This window comes from Ictalurus furcatus, chromosome 2 (assembly GCF_023375685.1).
Source record: "Ictalurus furcatus strain D&B chromosome 2, Billie_1.0, whole genome shotgun sequence".
Lineage (NCBI taxonomy): Eukaryota > Metazoa > Chordata > Actinopteri > Siluriformes > Ictaluridae > Ictalurus > Ictalurus furcatus.
In genome coordinates this window covers 39,128,970-39,149,858 of record NC_071256.1, presented here as the reverse complement: position 1 = coordinate 39,149,858, position 20,889 = coordinate 39,128,970, and the positions used below count along the sequence as shown (strand labels likewise).

Sequence of the window (20,889 nt, the reverse complement as noted above, 5' to 3'; positions counted from 1 at the left end):
CCAACTTTATTCCAGTCTGCATTTCCCCTTTAACTGAGCCATATCAGAGGCGGGCCCGGTGTCAATCATTTGCCTGGTGAACCAATCCCATTACTGCTTTTATTGATTTATTTTGCACCATCAGCCAATCAGGTAGCAGCTGCACGGTGCTCTCTGTAGCGCAGTGCTGCTAACGCGCAAGACGGTGCATTGCTTCGAGGACGCGGTCAACGTCAAGCAGTATTAACTTTCTAATGATAAAATACCTTCAATAAAACCTCCAATTTACAGACTTTTACAGTAAAAATCAATCATGGCGTCAAGCGGTAAGAACTAGCCAGGGTTTGCTAATTAGTGTCGCTGGTTTGAATGAAGCCCGTAGCAAGGATGCTAAATGTTGGCTAGGTTGTTTTGTTTTTTTAGAGACGGTAAAATTGGAGAAATATTAAATAATTAAGGCGTAAATGTTATTCCAGTGTTTTGGTGATAATGTGTAAATCTAACAGTTTGTCCGTGTCCGCCATTTTGTGTGTCACACTGGCCTGATTGAACAACACGGCGGCTTAGCCTGATTAGCGCAGTTTACTATTATTTTACAGTGTTTATTTTTTTATAAAAGATATAAACACTGATTTTTATGTATGAAAATGTGTTGATTGAAATGTATTTTGAATTGTCATTTCTCTCAGATTATTCTCAGAGCTCCAGTCAGGGAGGGTAAGTGTGAACCAGCTGCCTGATGACATGCCTGATATTATTATTATTATTATTATTATTATTATTGTATAAAATCCTTCCTATAAGAACTTTATTTTACATTAAAATATTGTAATAAGTAAATAAATAAATAACGTAGGCTTATTAACTAGAGACCAGTAATAAAATATCAGATCAGTCTCTGTAGATTAGATTGAACCGAGTCCATGTGTGTGATCTTTGGAACCTACGGTTCTTTAGAAGTCCTGTATGTACAGGTTTGTTTACATGCACTCACTGAGCACTTTATTAGGAACACTTTATTAACCCCTGCCCATTCATGCAGTTATCTAATCAAAATGCCGATGGTCTGGCAGCAGCGCAACACGTCTGATGGTTCAGGTGTGAGCCAGCGGCTTCGGGTCACGTCCGCATCATCACACCATCAGAACCAGGGAGAACATCTCGGTGATTTTGGCCGTGGTTGGATTGTTGGAGCTGACAGAGAGGCTACAGTAACTCCGATAACCACTCTGTACATTAGTGGTGAGCAGAAAAGCATCTCAGAATGCACAACACGTCGGACCTTGAGGTGGATGAGCTACAACAGCAGACCACGTCAGGTTCCTCTTCTGTCAGATAAGAACAGAAAGCTGAGGCTACAGAGGGCGGAGGCTCACCAAAACCGGACAGATGAAGATGAATCTCGATTTTCTGCTGAGGCACACAGTTGGTCATTTCAGAATTTACCGCCAACAGGATAAATCCATGTACTTGACCGGCCTTATCAACAGCCCGGGCTGGTGGAGGTGGTGTGGTGGTGTGAGGAATGTTTTCTTGGCACACTTTGGGCCTGTTAATAACGATCAATCCACCGCGTATTTGAGTGTTGTTGCTGACTGTGTGCATCCCTTCATAGCCACAATTTACCATCTTCTAATGGCTACTTCCAGCATTAACACACCATGTCACAAAGCAAAACTCATCTCAAACTGGGTTCACGAACACGAGTTCAGCGTTCTTCAGTGGCTTTCTCGGTCACCGGATCCAAGTCCAGTAGAACACCTTTTGGGATGTGGTAGAACGGGAGATTCGCTGCAACGAAAAATCTGCAGGAATTGCATGATGTATGTCAACATGGACCTGAATCTCAAAGGAATGTTTCCAACATCATGTGGAATCCATGTCATGAAGAATTGAGAGCAAAAGAAGGTCCTACCCAGTATTAATAGTGTTCCTAATAAAGTGCTCGGTGAGTGGACGTAATAACGGAACAGCTGTAGTGGCTCATGACGTCATACGTTGTATACATTTGCATATGTAAATTTATAAATGAGGCACCTCTTTTATTGCCACATGTACATGAATCTATAAGGCTCTGGAATGTTCTGTAATTTGTGACTGTATTCAGGAAAGATATGAGAAATGTTAGGATTGTGTGTGCTGTGTGCAGGTATGGTGGATATGGAGGTCAGTCCGGTCAGAGCTACAGCCAGCCGGGTTACGGAGGATACGGCTCGGGTTCGGACAGCAGTCCCAGGCCTTACGGTCAGGGATACGGCTCCGGCTACAGCTCGGGTACACCTAACAACACGCTGTCTAATTATTTACTTCCTCGTATCACTGTGATCGTCTTTATTATATCAGCCCACAGCTGCATGTTTGTTCTTTAGAGGTCGACCGCTAGTGGATTTTACCGATAACCAATTCGGGCTGTACCTGCCAATAACCGGTTAATCAAATAAAACATTTCTCAACTTTGTTATAAAAATAAATAGAGCTGCCTGTACCATGAAAATCTACTGTACTTTTTTAGATGAAATAAATATATTAACAACTAATAAATATTAAAGTTAATAAAATATGTACATCCGAACTGAAGCTAAAAGTAACACTCCAAATAAATAAAAATGGTGTTATTCAAAATAAAAAAAAAAAAAAAAAAAAAAAAAACACTTCAAATAGCATAACAAAATTTGTCAGAGATGGTTTTTATTTCGCCTCTAGAGGCCGGTCTTGTGCTGCGTAACGACAGCGGACCCTTCTCAGCTGCTGACTGGAGTTTTGCCGATAACCCGTAGTTCCGGTTATCGGGTGCAGATTAATCACTTCGTCTAATATAATTTTGTATTAAAAACGTTGCAGTGATTCAGAGCTGAAATACACTTGGGAACTGAAGGTAGAGACTTGCAAAGAGATAAGACTTACAAAATATTACTCACTTATAAACGTCCAGCATTATTTCCTCTTTATTTGACTGCGTGAAATTAATGTTGATGGCGTAATCATGGAAGTCATATTTCTACAATTCTACAATAATTTTCCCGAACATGGCGTTTATTTTTTACAAGATGAAGTGAGCACTTCTTTACCCCCCCAGTGGTTTACAGAGTCATAACGTCGTCATGATGTTCTAAATGAAGGGTGTTGATGTTTTGCTGTGCGCAGGTGGATACGGTTCCCAGCCGTCCTCGCAGTCCTACAGCTCGGGTGGTGTTAGCAGCAGCAGCAGTCAGTCTCCTCAGGGCGGAGCAGCGTACAATCAGCCGTCCTCCTACTCGGCCTACAGCCAGCAGCAGCCGTCGCCTCCTGCCTCGGCTTCAAGGTGTTTAAAACGAAACGCTGCCGTGTTCGATGCAGTCTCGGCGACAAGTCGCCTCGTGGCGTTGGTCTCGTCGGCGTGTAGGAGCCGAAGTTTAGAACGCAATTACAAAACTGAAAGTAAAAAATCAGTCTTTAATTGATTAATTGATTAATTACTTACTACAACCTCTGTATAAATTTATAACGTACCGTATCCCGGTAACCTGAAGGCAAAAGCAATCAAACTCAAAAACGCTAGATTACTTTGTCTAATTAATATTAATCATCTAAATGACACACCTTCATTCATATTATAACCAGTTTGTACAAATGAATCTTATTTTTAAAAAACATTCCGGACGGATTTCAGTCAGACGCCCTTAAGCGTGAGATTCAGTTTCAGAGTTTAGGGTTCTCTCGGGTTAAAATGAAATTTGGGATGTTAATGATACAAATTTTAATTCCGATTTCTAACGGCATGACTCCTGCTCCTTATACCTAATATTTCTGCTGAGTCTTTAGCCAGTGGCACAACAGAAAGGATTTTATAAACAGTGTACATATTTTCAATATTTATTAGCTTAAAACAGCTGTGATGAATGTCTCATGGCTTGTATTAATAATTAGAGGCTGTTAATCTGTAGACTAGTTTATGTGTGTAACGATACACGGGTTTCACCATGTGATGCATTTTAATAATATGTGGAAGTAAAAAAAAAAAATTTTTAAAAATGGAATTTTCTAACTTTTACTTGGTTGTTTTTTTTGTGTATCTATTTTATTTTCCTCCACCCGTAGCTTCTCCAGCGGCTCTCGGGCATCAGGCTACGGGCAGCAGAGAGGAGGCGGGTACGGCGGAGTGAGCGCTGGGTACGGCGGTGGTGGAGGCCCGGGTGGAGGATACGGAGGGAGCGGTGGACACCACCACTCCTCTCAGATTGGTGGGAGTGTTTACAGTCAGCCGCCCAGTTACTCCTCCTCCTCCTCTTCCTCCTCCTCTCCACCTCACAGCTACGGACACGGGTCAGGTCAGTGTCGGGGCACTGCTCCGTTTCTCTTCCTCTCCGTCACGATGAACGGAGGACAACCATCGGTTTTTATAAGCATTTTCTCATCTCCTGCTTTCGCTCGAGATATCACTCGCGAGACGTGACTTTATTCAGCATGAAACAGGAATTCCGGGAGTAGGCGTGCTCCAACCCATCTGATCAAACTCATCAAGGAAGCCAAATAACACAGCCAAGCATTTAAATGGAATCATTTAACGCTACACGTTAGCCCCGCCCACTTAGTACCTGAGAACGCTTCGTCGGGCGTAAATTGGATGAGTACACGAGGAATCATTGCAAGTTTTCTCTGAAGTAACAAATTGTAAAATTAAACTAGGAATATCTCCAAAAATATGAGCTATACCATCTACAGCAGTGTGAGCCTCAGACAAAAATCTCTAAAAACAACGTTTGATCTGAGAAAACTCGAAGGAAAGCGTGTCCGTATGGAGCCGCGAGATCCCACGGAGAGGATGTGAAGTCTAATCAAGTCTAATCGTGCTGTATCACATGTACAGTCCAATCAGAACTCCTGAATGTGTTCCAGGGTACGGTCAGGATGCCCCACCCATGAGTGGGGGCGGAGGGAGTTACGGCGGTCAGGACGAGCGGTACGGACTGGACGGGCGCGGTGGGCGTGGTCCACGTGGAATGGGAGGCGGTTACGGCGGACGAGGAGGTGGCGGATTTGAGCGAGGGGGTCGTGGAGGCCCTCGAGGCCGAGGCGGAATGGGGTAAGCACCTCGTTTATTCAGTTTGAACTAATCCGTATTACCCAAGATTCCAAGAAAACATGGCGGTAACACGTAAAAATGGTGTGATGCAACGATCCAGTTATTTATTTATTTATTTATTATGAGTTTTTGAGCAAATCCACGTTCAAAAAGTGGCTGAAACCAAGCCAGAGTGTGTCCTATAAGGAGGAAATGAACAGAAGGTACAAATCATGACCTGTATAATGTTAGCGTGAAGGGAAATATTCTGGTCTTGAGACTCTGCTGAATAACAAAATGGCCTCCTGATGTACTAATGAGAGGAGGCGATGTGAACATCTTGTCTAAAATGGTGTTCCTAGAAACTTCCATCGTATAGGAAGTGTCTTATGATGAGGTGGGTGTGTGTGTGTGTGTGCACATGTTTAATTTAAAATACAGTAATTAAAAGAATAGGGTCTGATGTGTCACGGGTAAAATAACGTGTGTGTGTGTGTGTGTGTGTGTATGATCGACCGGCTTAAAATGTTTGTTCAGCAACAACAAAAGTTAGTCATTAAAGTCATTACTGTAGTGCTGAAAGATGTTTGTGGCTCAGCCGATCTCTCCACATCACTCCTGTGCTTCATCCTTTCCGTCAGGAAAACAAAACTGTGTGATGAAAATGTTTTAATGAAATCTCTAAATCTCCTTCCTAGGCTTTTGGTTCATCAAGGTTCTCCTATTTTTTTTGAAGAATGGGAGAGAAACAGCATTAAGAAGGGTTCTGTAAACAACAACAGCAAAAAAAATAAATAAAGGCTACAAAATTGGGGGAAAGTCATCAGTTGGTTGTTGAATTGCTTTTAAAGCAAAGAAAAATAAAGTCCAAATAATGACAACGTCACGTATGAGTGGGTAAGGAATAAAAGGTCCTCTAAGACGTAAGCAGATGTTGACCACTGGTGAAAAAAAAATGGTGGAATTGGGTTTATTGTGGCAGAAAGGACGACCTGTCGATACGACGAGATAATAAAATATTGAGCAGTGTGACGGGTTAACCGAAAGGTGACACGAAGTAAATGGGAGGGTTAAAGATGTCCTAGACGGTTTTTTATTTTTTATTTTTTTACTTTTAAAAATACGGAGAGAAGGAGGGAAACCCTTGCCAACGTCGAGAGAAACGGGGCCCCGCCCTCATCCACCTTCAATCCGTCTCGCTTCTCTTTCCCTCTCCATCAGAACGGGCGATCGCGGAGGATTCAATAAGTTTGGTGGTAAGTGACAAACTCTTAGGAACTTCAAGGAGTTTCCCCTCAGGTTAACATCATTTGAGTTGGGTTAAAATAAGTAAATAAATAAAAGCCTGCGGTGGGTTTACATAGTGGATGTGTGTACAGTTGCAGTCAAAATTATTCGACCCCCAGTGCAGATCAGGTTTATTGTCAAAATGTACAGACGTCCAGCTGTTTGTGATGACCACATCAAACAAAAGCAATAGTTCGACACAACGAATGCTTCAAGTGGTTTCCCCAAACTCAACTGAAAATGCAACTGCTAATGACTTCTCCAGTCTCGAAATTATTCACCCCCTTCATGGCGAGCATCTGTAGTACTTAGAGCTGCTTTTAGTTTTGTAGTAGTCGTCTTGGAGTTTAGTACGCACTTTACCCTGCTCACTGAAACCTCAGCGCCTGTTACACCAAGTCTCGCTGCAGGTCTTCTGCCGTCACTCGAGGGTTTTTCACACCCTGCCTTCTCACGAATCTGCGTGCAGCCGTTGATCTCTTCCTTTTTCTGACCCGTCCAGGTGTTTCATCCATTTCATCATGTGTTCCAGCTCAAGCACAACACTTGTGTTTGAGACAACACCTGTTCTGCATATCTGTGCTGTCGTGAGGGATTCTATTCAGGGGGGTGAATAATTTCGAGACTGGAGAAGTCATAAGTTGCATTTTCAGTTGAGTTTGGGGAAACCACTCGAAGCGTTCGTCGTGTCGAACTATTTCCATCGCTTTTGTTTGATTTGTTCATCGTTACAGCTGAAAGTCTGTACATTTTAATAATAAACCTGATTTGCAATAATTTTGATTGCACCTGTATTTTAAGCATGGATGTGTTGGGATGTATCTTGTGCATCCATTATATACTGTTTGTGTTTGTTTCAGAAACCTTAGAAAATCCTACCCAACACACTAAGAGCACTTTATTCCGAGTCTGAATCAGAGTGAAATTGATTCCGTTTGGTTTCACACTGCACTAAAAAAAAAAGAAAAGAAGTGTGTGTGGAGATGAAAACGTCCTCATACCACTCATTTCACTCTTCGAAATACGGAGAAGCAACAAGGTGAACGAACCTCTACCATGTGTGTAATCACAAAAATAAAGAAACACCTGAACACCGAGAACACTACGTCGGTGCTAAATAAACGGTTAGGTAATTGTTATATAAATAACCAGTTTATATCATCGTGTGTACCGCATCCAGAGTTTATTTTCTCCAGATCTACAGAACACATGGTATTACTGCAGCTCTGTCCCTTGGCTCAGTTAAAACAAAACAAAAGCTCAACCCAGAAACACACAGGGTGTCTGATTCACTTCCTGCAGCGAGTCGATTCAGAGTCTAATTTCCTTCTCGCTGGAGTTTGTTCAGAAGTGGCGCTCTCTGACCCAAGCACTGAGGAGGAGAACACGCCGAACACCGTGTACGAGAAAGCGTCCAGAATATCTGTGTTGGTCTGGATTTTAAGGAAATGGATATTTAGAATCAGATTCATTAACGAGTTGGATGATTCCTGTAAAGGAAGTAGAAGAAACGTGAAGAAAACACACTCAAATTCCACCTGTGTGTGTGTTCAGGGTTGATGTGTTGAGGGTTGTTTTTTTTTGGGGGGGGGGGGGGGGGGTGTAAAGATGGGTTTGTTTGTTGGACATACGGTGAACTCCACCCATACTTTGAGGTGGGGACTTTCTCATATAATCAAAATACAAGTGTGTGTGTGTGTGTGTGTGTGTGTGTGTGTGTGTGTGTGTGTGTGTGTGGTATGAACATGAAAGAAGGAATGGTATTACCCGAGTGTTGCTCTCTGAGAGCTGGTACACTGCAATAAATCCATGTTGCTATTCAATCTCGGACCAATACTCAATACCCACCTACTGAGTGTTTTGGTACGGTGCGAGTCTCGAGTCCTCAGAATCTCCTGTGGAATTTTATTCCATTGTGGTTATTGATGAGGCAGTGACGGTGAGGATCTGTGTGTGTGTGTGTGTGTGTGTGTGTGTGTGTGTGTGTGTGTGTGTGTGTGTGTGTGTGTGTGTGGCACCAAACTGGCTCCTGCCTACCAGGCTGTGTTCATTCTCCTGCTAGTATGATGAAGGGTGAAGCTTATTTGCGGTGGTGAATGAAAGTGGCACAGGTGGAGTGTACAGTGACCTTCTCATGAAAGGAAAATCTCCCGTGTGAAGGACGTGCTCATGCAGAGATGCTCAGGTTGACACCAGTGGTGATGTAAGTGCTGGGTTTATATGTAAAAGTCAGAGGGGGGACAAACAGAGGGCACATAGACGTTCCAAATCTGTGTGGATAGAAGGTAGAAGTTTCATGATGTAAACGGAGTCGGATGGTTGGTTGAGAAACGTCAGACGTGAAGGTACCCAACGGGAAACGCTTACGAGTCACAGTTCCTGAGGGGATCAACACTAAATAGGTGTTCTGTTTAAGCTTGAGTGATCAGAAGCGACTAAAAATGGTTTGTGGATGAAATGTGGTCGCGTGCAGAACCTTTAGACCTGCATGTGATGTCCTGAGCAGACCTTCAGTGTAAATCATCTAGGTACTGTGTGTGTGTGAGTATGCACGCATTATTTTTAGTAAATAGTGTTAATATCCACATGTTTGTGTGTGTGATTTTTTTATTTTATTTTTTTGGTTAATGTTTGTTTTGATTGTCATCAGTACTAATGTTTACTGTTTCAACTTGAAGGACCTCGGGATCACGGATCACCTGGAGGCTCCAGCAGTAAGTGAACTCCTTCAGGCTGATACACACGCCATCAGTTAAACTGTTTCTCACACGTTCACACACTATTATTATTATTTTCTTTACAGTGCAGGAGCAGGATAACTCCGACAACAACACCATCTTTGTGCAAGGCCTGGGAGACGACTACACCGTGGAGTCTGTAGCGGACTTCTTCAAACAGATCGGCATCATCAAGGTACCAAAGTCGGGAACATAGACCGACGTGTCTGCCTTGCACCCTGAACACGTGCTGATAAACTGTGTGTGTGTTAGAGTAAAATACTGAGTGATGGGGTGGTGTAACGAGGTGGAGTTACTGTTACCACCCTGATGCATGTCTCCAAGTGGTTCATTCCTCTTATACCACAGCAATTTTCCCTCTATTCAATAAGCAGGACACACGACACCTTTTATCCATTTATAGTTACACGTAACGCTGTGGAACGTCGGTGAAACGAGTTCGTTCCTGTTCTCACTTGCATTATAGCAGCTGTAAACACACACTCTTTCTCTCGATCAAAGTTAATACTGTCCTGAAGATATCGGAAAACATTTACTCACATTTTACAATTTTTTTATTATTAAAGTAGGGATCACATCTGCTGTACGTGAGCGAGCTGTTACTATGGAAATGATAACGTATCAGAACAAGCGCGTTAATTTTAAATAAAGCTGCTGTTCTAGAGAATTAATCAACACCTGACCAATCACAATCCAGAACTAGGGAGCGCTTTTGAGTTCTGGATTCTTGCCTCAGTGAGATTTTCAGTTCTTGTTATATAAACAGAAGTAAATAAGGTTTCAGTGGTGATTTTCAGAATTTGATTGGCACATTAATTCCCCCAAATTAATGGAAAAAGGTCTTGTTTATCTGGTTTATTATTCTTATTGTTCAAAAACTCACGAAACACGGCAGGTACATCAGAAACTGTGGACAGCGCCACCAATGTGCAGGAATTTGTATTTTAAATTATATTGCCTGATCAATTGACATGTGATGAATCTCAAGAAGGAAGGGTGGTATAATTCCACTGTACATCCTGTCATGTGACCCAGAGTGCTAAACGTGATGGGGCGTGGTCACATTCTCACGCCAGTACTGGCTCATCAATCAGACATCGGTGCACGCTTGGTGCTTGGGCCCTATTAATCGCTGCTGACTGCTGTATTTTCACATCAGCACTTTGTGAGTGTCTCTCTTCTTTTTTCTTTTTTTTTTCCCTCTCTCTCTTGCTCTCTCGGACCCAGCTGAATAAGAAGACAGGCTTGCCCATGATAAACCTGTACACGGACAGAGAGACGGGGAAGCTGAAAGGAGAGGCCACCGTGTCCTTCGACGATCCTCCTTCTGCTAAAGCCGCCATCGACTGGTTTGATGGTGGGTTTTTATTCCTTGGCTTTGTGTTCGTGCGATCATCATCATGACCCTTTCTTACATAAACATTACAAACACTACAAATTACCTAGCGGTCTGGAACAAAAAAAACGCTGTTAAACCAGAGCCGACCCGAATAATTTACATTTAAATACACTCTGCTAATCGGTATGCGTAAACTTCCTTTCCATCCTATAAGGTGTAAATAAGGGTTTCTCCTCCCTACCTAATGCACTGTGTGTTTAAACTGCGAGGCGTTTCAGGTTCACCTAAACGCAGATCATTTCACCGTCATTTGGCCTCAATGATCGTCTAAATCTTTCAAAATTATCTTTGGCTTTTAGACGTACAAGTTTTTTCTTCTTCTTTCATCCTGAACTTATTTTACTTTAGCGCTGCAGGCGTGTAGGAAGTATACGACAGTTCCTCTGCATTGTCACCTGTATACACTGTTAATACACCGTCGCCCCCTGCTGGCTGGAGGTCTCGTAAACTGCAGTAATGAAAATAGTTTAAATGTGTGTTTTTACGACTCTAGGTGAGCGATATGACTATCAGTTGTCTCGGCACACTTTTCTGAGATATTGATATCGTTAAAGCCTTTCCTTTTCTGTCCTTTTGGTTTTTATTTTTACAACATTTGAATCTTTTTATATTTGTAATACGCAAACATTTTTACAGAATGTTTATTTTTTCTCTTTTAAGTGTTGTGCTATATTTTTGTATGTGTAGGCATTTAGTAAAGTGTGGTATAAGGTTTTTATTTATTTTTTTATTAAGTAGTATGATATCGTGATGTGACATTTTCGTTATATATCGCACCACCCCCAGTGTGTGTCGGTGGAAAATTCAGGAATAGGAGGTTCTACGGCTATAATAAATGACAAATGTTTAACTATGACCCTGATGTATCGTGACCTTGCTTTAAGTGATGGTTAATTATGAAAGAAATATTAAAGTGTAAGTGTTGTTGTTTTTAAAGGATTATTTGGGTACTCTTGGGTATGTATAAACACCAGTGAGCTTTATAAAGCCTGTAAAGAAAAGTGCTTTGTGGTGTTTGTGTGTGTGTGTAAGGGGTGTGTGAACTCGGTACCCTTAAACCAGGAGATTTCCCATCAGTCCTCTCTTTACAGGTAAGGATTTTAACGGCAGCCCCATTAAGGTGTCCTTTGCCACTCGCCGAGCGGACTTCGGGCGAGGAGGAGGAGGAGGAGGAGGAGGAGGAGGAGGAGTCATGAGGGGAGGACGTGGACGAGGAGGTGAGTGTTCTAACGTAGTTCTGTTTTTAAGAAATCATCACAATATTAAACAGGTGACTTAAATGTTATGGCGTAATATTTATGGTGTAAATTAACGTTCCTAATATCCTGTTAATCAACGATCCATCATTTCTCCAAACACACACACTGCTCCTGTCTCTGTGTTTAGGTCCGATGGGAAGAGGTGGGTTTGGAGGAGGTAGAGTTGGAGCAGGAGGAGGAGGAGGAAGTGGTGGTGGTGGTTTCCCTGGTAACGGTGGAGGCAGCGGAGGCCAGCAAAGAGCAGGAGACTGGAAATGTTCAAACCCGTGAGTGTGTGTGAAGTAAAGGTGTAAAGAAAGGTGCATGTATACAGATGGCGGTGCTGGGGATCAGTCTGACGCTGCAGTCATTAACTCGTAACTGTGTAAAAACAAAAAAACAGTACGGATGCTTCAGTATCAGCGGGTTTGTGTGTGAACATTACGCTCATCGCATGTTCTGTGTGAAGGTCGTGTGGGAATATGAACTTCTCATGGCGTAACGAATGTAATCAGTGTAAAGCTCCAAAATCTGAACGTGGAGGAGACGGCGGCGGAGGGATGCCCCCTATGGGAGGTAAACTGCAATCACACTGCCATCACACTGCCTTCTGGAGTCTTTTTTCTTTTTTCTTTCTTAGGCTATAGAGTATTTTTAAACTGTTATACTAGCACTCTTGTTTTAATTTGTTTACACACACTAAAGCTGACCCCTGCTTTGTAACGGCGCTAACGACGGTCAAAAACCCCTCAAGTGATCGTTTTATGGTGTCTTTTGTTCCTTAACGAGGCAACTTTTACCTAAGATTACGTCAGTAATGTGACGTTAGTAAACCGCATGGGAGCAGTTAAGAGGGAAAGCATGAAAATAAACAATTTCCAAAAGCGGTATCTTAATCAAAACCAAGCCTGGGTTCGGAAAGCATTAACATTAATTTTGACATTATTTATAATTGTGTGTCTTTAAAAGGAAATGATGTGCTACTAATTATTATTATTATGATAATTATAATCACTATAATTATAATGATGCATTACTGTAGATTTGCAGTACCCTAGCAAATGGGTTTGTCTTATCAGTTAGCTCCGCCCACATGTGGAACAGAGCTGCTTAGCCCCGCCTCTTTAAAGCATGACTGCTGAGGCGAGGGCATCTGTAGTTCAGCAGAGAGGGCGGAGTCAGTTATGGGGAAGAGATAGGTTTGTCTGGTTTGCTGGTCACATTACAGGGGAGCGAGAGAGAGAGATGGAGGGGGCTGTAAATGTTAGAAACCGCGGCTTTAAGATGTCTTTTTAAGGGTTAACAAGGAAAGGGTTTGTATGATGATGAGCATGTTATGTTTCTAAACATGAATAATGTTGCAACGTGTCGGTTTGTTTGTCAGGTGGGTTCGGTGGAGAGCGTGAGCGTGGAAGGGGCGGGTTTGATCGCGGTGGGTTCCGCGGCCATGGAGGAGACCGAGGAGGATACGGTGCCGGCGCTGGCCCCGGCAAGATGGACTCACGGTAATCTGGATATATTTATACCGTTAAACTAAACAAATCTGTAGCAGGGAGGGGGCGGAGCATCTTTTTAAATAAATCAATTAAGCTACAAGATATTTTAAGAGGATTTTAGGAATAAAAAGCTTTGCACTTTGATTAAAATTCATGAGCACAGGTTCTGAGTGTGTGTGTGTGTGTGTGTGTGTGTGTGTGTGTGTGTGGTGTTTCTCAGGAGCGATCACAGACACGAGCGCAGAGAGCGGCCATACTGACACGCTGCGTTCTGACTCCGACCTGGGACCAGAATCATGGTTCTTACATCCTGTTTAAACCCTGTTAGTTTTTACCTGCAGAGACAGCTGTTCTGACATCTGGGCTCTTCCTTATCTCATACTCCTACACCTGTCACATAACACGGCGGAAGCTTTGGAGATGAATAAATCTAATCCCGCCTGAACAAGGCTTTATACTCGGACTTTCTTTCTTGCATTAAATTTGAGATTTCTGTTTAGCGTTTGAACCGAACCGACCCGGGTCCGAGCTTCACCTGTAAAGGATTTTACTGTTCTGCATTGTTTGAAACATTTATTTTCTCTCGGACGTGTATTGATCTATTTAACGTAAGTTATTTGCGTAGTGTTTAATGTTTAGTCGCGGCATTTGAGATTTTGTTCCGTCACTGCAGCGATCCGGGATGTGAGAGAGGCATACGCTTCCGTCAGCGCTTCCTTTTCCCGTCGCTGCACTGCCACTTTATCTACGTGAACTCTGACCTGTGAGAAATCCAAACTCGCGCCGCCTGATTTTGAATTTTCCGGCGACGAGTCACGTGACTCGGCACAGGTATATTTATTACACAATTGAAAAAAGAATCCGGATCTGAGCGGAGGAATAAAAATCAGTTTTTGTTTTTATAGAAGTGTTTTATAAAGTGGGAGCACGGCGTGATGGTGCTGCGCGTCACGCTTTAATCTCGTCCTCCTGTAGACTGGACTTCATTTTCATTTGAAATAAAATTCATCTAAATTAAGGATTTTGTGTTGCTGTTTGAACCAGTTACTGAGTTTTGTTTCAGTTTGATGTCAGTAATAAAAGTGTAAAAACTGTTTTGTGGTCAGAGTGTTTATAGAGATTTACTAAAGATCTGTGTGTTAATACTATTAAATCTCCTTCACTGCAGCTGTAGAGTGAAAGTCTGATCTCCAGATATCAGAGGTGCTTGGTTGCAGTTATTGCTGCTAAAGGTGGCACAACCAGATTAAGTTTAAGGGGGCAATTAGTTTTTCACATAGATAACAGGTGTTGGATAACATTTCTGTGCTTCAATAATAAATAAATAAGCAAATAAATAAAACCATATCGTGTGTTCACTCAGGTTGCCTTTGTTTCATGTTGTATTTTGTTTTGAAGATCTAAAACTATTTAGAAGGAGAGACAAAAACAGAAGAAATGAGGATGGGGTAAATACTTTTTCACAGCACTGTACTTCCATCTATTGATAAATTACTGCTAGGGGACATTTCAGGAGGAGGGTTAAGTGTGCTCTGGTGCTCAGTACTGCTGAATAAAGGTGTGTTGAGTCAGTATCGCTAACGTTTCAGTATTTTGGTGACTTATGCATGTGTTCTGTATTCTGAATCGATTACAGGGACGTTCCTCAGGTTCCATCCTCCAGATAAACGGAGTCTTGCTGGAGAACTGTTCAGTGAAACAGTCCGTGATGAACAGACGATCGCTGAACATGAACATGTCTTTGATTTTTATAACATGTTTTATAAAGATTGTTTCATGACTCTGTGGACGCATTTTTTGCTGTTATCATCTGCCGAGGAGTAAGATGCAAAATGATGGGTGTGAGGTCGAAACAAACTACGCTGACGTGCATTAAAAGGTGTGTTGTGCCTGGTATTCTATTATAATCAGACCCTGGATCCATAACAATATATACAGTTAGTCTGTAGGGTTTTTTAGAGAGAGTGAGAGAGACAAATGACAGATGGACCTCTTTTCTCAGAAGAGTTTCGATTTCAGGGCCAATCTGAACATTTTTGACCTCGGTGGCTTTCCACTCGCCACATCGCACAAGTTTTAATAATCACACAAAACTGACACGGCACATTTTAACCTCTTTTATATTTATATATATATATATATAAATAAAGAATAATCAGGAGCAGCAAAACCACATTTCAGTCCATTAACACTGTTACAGCAGAATTCAGAGGAATTCTTCATGAATTAAAGTTTAATTCAATAAACCACTGATATCACCTGCAGGCTGAATGAACTGATTTATACCAGAAATACCTTTTTTGATCAGCAAGATCAGAAATAAAATAATTACAAATAAAAAACTACACTGCCATTATTATTATTGTTGTTGTTGTGTTTAAAATATAATTAAATGAACAAATTGTATACCTGTTCTATGTAATGTGATTGGTTGGTGCTATATAAACTAATGTAGGCTAATTTATAATAATAATTATTATTATTATTATTATTATTACCATTATTATTGGTGGTGGTGGTGTTGGTGTTGTTGGAGTTGGAGGGGTTTGGTGGTGGTGGACGTTGAAGTTGAACTTGGCCCAGTCTAACAGCTCCGTTGCCTGACACTATGATGACGTTTTAGCATCCATAACAGCAGATTCGCATGTTAAATTCTCATTGCGGGCGACTAAATGAAAAAAAAAACTTTTCAAAAAATCTTTATCCGCTCTAATTAATTCGAGTAGATATTGTAATGAAACGAATTAAGGAAAGTGTGATGATTTCTTTGTGCCATATATTTGTCTTGTTTATGAATCGCTGTTACTAGTTGTTGGCGAATCCTGGCCCTGGCCCGTGTGGAAAGTGCGGCTGTGAATGAGCAGTGTGGTGTTGTGAGACAGACTGTAATGGCGGACAGGCGAGGTGTACAGGTTAGTAGTTACGCCATGGCGGCTTTCTGTATTATTCACTGTTTTTTCACACAACGCCGCTCGGAGGTGAAATGTACGGGTTCGTGAGGGTTCGGTTTTGCACCGGAACTCAAGCGACGCTTTCTGAGATGCGACTTTAGATCTGAGAATGTGGAAATTGAGCAATTTATTTAGCGCTGTAGGATTTAGTTTTTTTTTCCCGGCCGAGGGAGCGGAGTGTAGGCCTTAATGCTAGCGTGCTAGCAGAGTTAGCTAACAACGCTCAGAGCGCTAGTATATAATATCATCTTTTATTTTTATTTTAGTCGAATAAGATTAAAAGACGGAGCGCTGATGAAGTTAAATGAGAGGTATGTTTTTATAGTCATAACTGCATATCACACACAACGCTTTAATTCATATGTATATATTTATATATATATTTATATGTACACACACAGTGCGATATGATATATACGTTGCTAATAATATAATATATAACATTAACGTGGGGCGTTAAATAGTGCTGAATTTGATTCATCACACACCGCTTTGTTTAATTTGATTTTATAAACTGAAATATATACAATACGTATTTTTTAAATATGGAGCCAGGCTAGCAGTTTAGCGCGTGTAGTGTTGTTAGCATCGTGCTAATTTTGTTCCTCTGACTGAGTCCTTTTACTTTTACACACTTTTACACACAAATCCATTACAAGATGATTTTATTCCGTCGGAGCAGTTTATCGACCAAAATTAACTGGATTTACTTCACAGAAGTGAAAAATGTTTTATTATTTAAACCCTCTGAGGTAAGAGAGGTGAGCTAAAGCGGCTAAACCGAGTCTGTTGTATTTAGTTTTCTTTAAAAAAAAATAATAAAAATAACAAAAAAACAACATAACGGTGTTAACTTCACAAAATAATATATTTGGCAAAAACCCCCAGTTATGTCTTGTATCTCTTATGTCTTGTCACTTTGTCCTAGTGACAGTGAGCTAACAGTGCTAGCTAGTGGTCAGTGTTTTAGTTATTAGTTAGTTAGTTCACTTGGTTAAGGTTAGTTTGTGTGTTTAATATTTACTAAAGAGTTAAAGTTTATCTTTACAGGGTCACGTGATGTTTAAGTTAATAAACCGGTTGCTGGGTTGAGTAACACTTGCTATGTAGCAATGGAGGTAACTGTTATTGTTGACAGCGCGCGCGACATAAACAAACAAACAAACAAAACAACACTGCTGCACATTTTGGGGTCTGTTCTAATTTGAGCTTTTTATTGTATGTGGTTTAGGATTTTTAAATTCAGGGAAATAAGTCAATAATTAGTATTATTGTTGTTGTTGTTATTATTATTATGAACACTTCAATCATTACAAACCCCAACAGGATAATATCTACAAAAAATACTTTTAATTTTATAGTTCATCACTTCTAGATAAACAGTGTTTTCCTCCCACTCATGACATACTGTACCCGTGCTGTGTTCGTCCAGTTAAATGCTTTCTAGTGTGTATAACTCCACCCAAAGTGGGTGTGGCTTACTCTACAGTAGCGTCTCGTTAGCAGTAAACTCGGGACGTGTTTTTGGCGGCACGTCCTCGTGCGCTCTTCCCTTTTCCAGCCGAGAATAAACGTTCACGTGGAAGTGGGCGGAGTTCGTGTGACTCCTCTTTTCGGGGGAGTTTGTCGGGACGCCGCTCCTTCGGGCCGATGTGGAATTACGCGTCGGTACGTAAGAGCCCGTGCTCTCCCGCTCAGAGTTAGTGATGCGCTCGATGACGAGCGATGGTGTTGGTCTGAAAGCTGTTGGAGTGTGGGCAGACTAAAGCGCTGCCGCATCACTTAGTTTGCGTAGAGATCGGAACGGCATTGTGGGTAATGTAGGAGGTGGAGAACAGACTGACGTGTCCTTAAGAGAAGTTTAAACTCTGTGTTTTCTTTATAAAATAAATCTTGGACGTTGATGTGTCGGGCTAACTGCAGCTCTTCTTCCCTCTGTGTGTGTGTGTGTGTGTGTGTGTGCGCAGTAATAGCATGGATCCAGACGGCGGGGCGGACACCCAGCGAACTCTCAGCCTGCAATGGAAGAGCTACAAACTGGTACAGGACCCGGCCATCCGCAGGGTCGCTCAGAAGATCTACAGATACGACGGGATTCACTTCAGCGTCCCGGTACGAGCTCTGCACCGCTTTACACACCTGACGCTGAGAAAACACACCTTTAGGAAGAGTGTGTGAGCGTGTCGAGGACTATTTCTGAGTGCACACACACACGACACGCTTAAAAGAGTGTGTGAAATGTATTACTCATGAACGCTGTGTGTTTTGGGATTTAATCTAGCACACAGCAGGTAACGTGAGTTAATCTGAGGAACAGAGTTCATCACCTGCTTGTTAACAGAATAAAAAGCGAGGGGACGTTTACTTAAAGGCGGGTGGAAGTCATTACGTTTTGTGAGAGCGTGAAGAACATTTTTGGGAAATGTTACACGGGTCTGGATTAAAGAATATAAAACGAATCATCGAGTATATACGTTTATATATTTATGTTCCTATTTGTAATAGGATAAGAAGTTTAATGCGGGTTTGTGTTTGCTGGTCCTCAGGACTCAGGGTTTCCTCCTGTGGGGGAGTTACGTGACCCCCGACCTCGGCGGATCTGGTCCAGACACACGGAGATGTCACTTCCTCTGCCCAAATTTAAGGTGAGTCCTCATGCTCGCTCCTGTCGGAATAAAGGATTTCACCTCCTCGCTGACGTATTCCACGAAGATCTGAATCATTTGTATGTTTTTAGATGTTGGGTGTTTGATCAGAACCCTGGTGCGTTCTGCATCGGGTCCGAGAGTTCGGGTTCGGAGTGAATCGACTCTGAATCGACTCGGTGCCGGAAATGAATCGGACGTGGCGTGTTTTTATTTGTTCATTTCTTTTTGTGGAGGTGAACCGAAGAGCCGCTGAATTTAACTCATGTTCTGCAGCTTTGAGAAAATAAAGGGTGGATGCGAGACACAGGAAACATTTAAAACCGGTTATTTATACACACTACCGATCAAATGTTTACACACTCACTCTTTATTTATTTATTTATTTATCCCCCCCCCACACACGCACATTTTAGAATAATAATAAAGTCATCAAATCTCTGGAGGAACACAAATGGAACTATGGGAATTATGTCACGATAAAATAAAATAAATCTAAATATTTGAGCATTTTCAGAGTCGACACCCTTTTCGCAGAGAATTTCCAGAAATGTATTCTTGGCGTGTTCTCCCCCGATTTCTTGAGGAATTTCTCTGCTGATTTTTAAAGAGTATTAAAGGAGTTCCCACCCTAACCCTGCACACTTATCTCCTGCTTTTCACAGTATTTCACCGAGTCGTCCGTTTAAAATAATACTTCTTTGTAAATAAAATGTTCATTATCTAATGAAAGAAATGAATGTTATTGCTCGATTATATTTTTGTCTGCGACACCGATTTCACACATTTAATCTCACACCTTCAGATCAAAAGGTTTTTAACATCATGAAACATTTCAGTCGCGTGTCCACAAACTTTTGACCCACTGTGTGTGTATATATGTGTGTATATATATATTTATTTATTTATTATCGGCTCTGTGTAAACGAGGTCTTGCTTTGGAGCTGATTTCTTCACTGTGTGGTTTTTAGAAGATCAGGGCTGGTAAAGTTCAGGTTTGTTTTCGGGATTTAAACGAGCGCTTCCTGAGCGCCTCCTTTCTGACCTTTTGGTAACCTCTCGCCCGACAGTTGGACGAGTACTACGTGGGCCCCATCCCGCTGAAGGAGGTGACGTTCGCTCGGCTGAATGACAACATCAAAGAGCCCTTCCTTTTAGAGATGTGCACGAAGTTCGGCGAGGTGGAGGAAATGGAGATCCTGTTCCACCCCAAGACCCGCAAGCACCTGGGCTTGGCACGCGTCCTGTTCACCAGCACCAGAGGGGCCAAAGACACAGTCAAGCACCTGCACAACACCTCCGTCATGGGCAACATCGTCCACGCACAGCTCGACATCAAAGGTGTGTGTGTGTGTGTGTGTGTGTGTGTGTGTGTGTGGAGTTTCAGAAGCATCACACTCTGTGGCGTTAAAAAGGGAATCAGTACGAAACTAGAACCAGAGCGGAAAGTTTTAACGGAAACAAAATGCAAATAAATATTTTTTTTTATCATTATAAGGTTATGAAACTGTCAGGTTATGTTCTGCAAATGGTTTTATTTACTCCACGCTGCGCCGCCGCCGCTGCGTTCTCAACTCTGATTGGTCAGAAGGTATTGATTCGTTTTCTCCTACAGGAGCTCTGACTGTACTGCAACACGTTTTCGTTTCTATAGTAACGGTGGTTGTCGAAGTTTTCTGGAAGCAAGCTGACATCCATTTATTTTTTTTTTACATAACGTTTAAGGAAGGAGTCTCCAGTGTCAGCGCTTTGTAACAGTCAGAGGTTAACGCTGTAACCTGAAGTTTTCCGACATGTGCTCCAGGACGGAGACGTTTACACTGAAGAGACTGGAGACAGAACGACTGTTTATAGCTGCTGTAACGTACGTGAGAACAGGAAGTAAATATAACGTGTGTGTGTGTGTGTGTGTGTGCAGGCCAGCAGAGGATGAAGTATTACGACCTGATCGTTAGCGGATCGTACACCCCTCAGACTGTACCCACAGGAGGAAAAGCCTTGAGCGAGAAGTTTCAGGCTCCAGCTCCGGCGCAGCCCGACACCGTGAGTACACGCCCTCCATTTTTTTTTTCCCTCTTCAGTGTTTGAGCATGTGGGAGTTTGTACTCGAACCCT

General features: G+C 42.0%; 2 protein-coding genes across 4 annotated transcripts in view; both read left to right on the top strand.

The window, feature by feature from the left end:
- Positions 1–46: 46 nt before the first annotated feature.
- fus (FUS RNA binding protein) lies at positions 47–14,272 on the top strand. The gene is made up of 15 exons (XM_053619082.1): positions 47–305; positions 669–696; positions 2,129–2,253; positions 3,124–3,280; positions 4,057–4,286; positions 4,855–5,041; positions 6,242–6,276; positions 8,986–9,021; positions 9,111–9,220; positions 10,273–10,402; positions 11,536–11,661; positions 11,831–11,969; positions 12,152–12,258; positions 13,067–13,187; positions 13,399–14,272. The coding sequence occupies exons 1-15, from the start codon at positions 293–295 to the stop codon at positions 13,436–13,438; spliced, it is 1,584 nt and encodes a 527-aa protein (XP_053475057.1). The 5' UTR covers positions 47–292; the 3' UTR covers positions 13,439–14,272.
- Positions 14,273–15,789: 1,517 nt separating this feature from the next.
- Positions 15,790–20,889, top strand: part of setd1a (SET domain containing 1A, histone lysine methyltransferase) — a 24,209-nt gene continuing 19,109 nt past the window's right edge. For 2 of the 3 annotated variants that reach the window (XM_053619065.1, XM_053619057.1), the window contains exons 1-5: positions 15,790–16,440; positions 18,097–18,241; positions 18,676–18,774; positions 19,845–20,115; positions 20,693–20,817. In XM_053619065.1, the coding sequence (XP_053475040.1) occupies positions 16,424–16,440; positions 18,097–18,241; positions 18,676–18,774; positions 19,845–20,115; positions 20,693–20,817 (657 nt within the window). In that variant the 5' untranslated portion in view covers positions 15,790–16,423. The remainder of the gene's footprint in view (positions 16,441–18,096; positions 18,242–18,675; positions 18,775–19,844; positions 20,116–20,692; positions 20,818–20,889) is intronic. The other variant, XM_053619074.1, reaches the window with a different exon arrangement.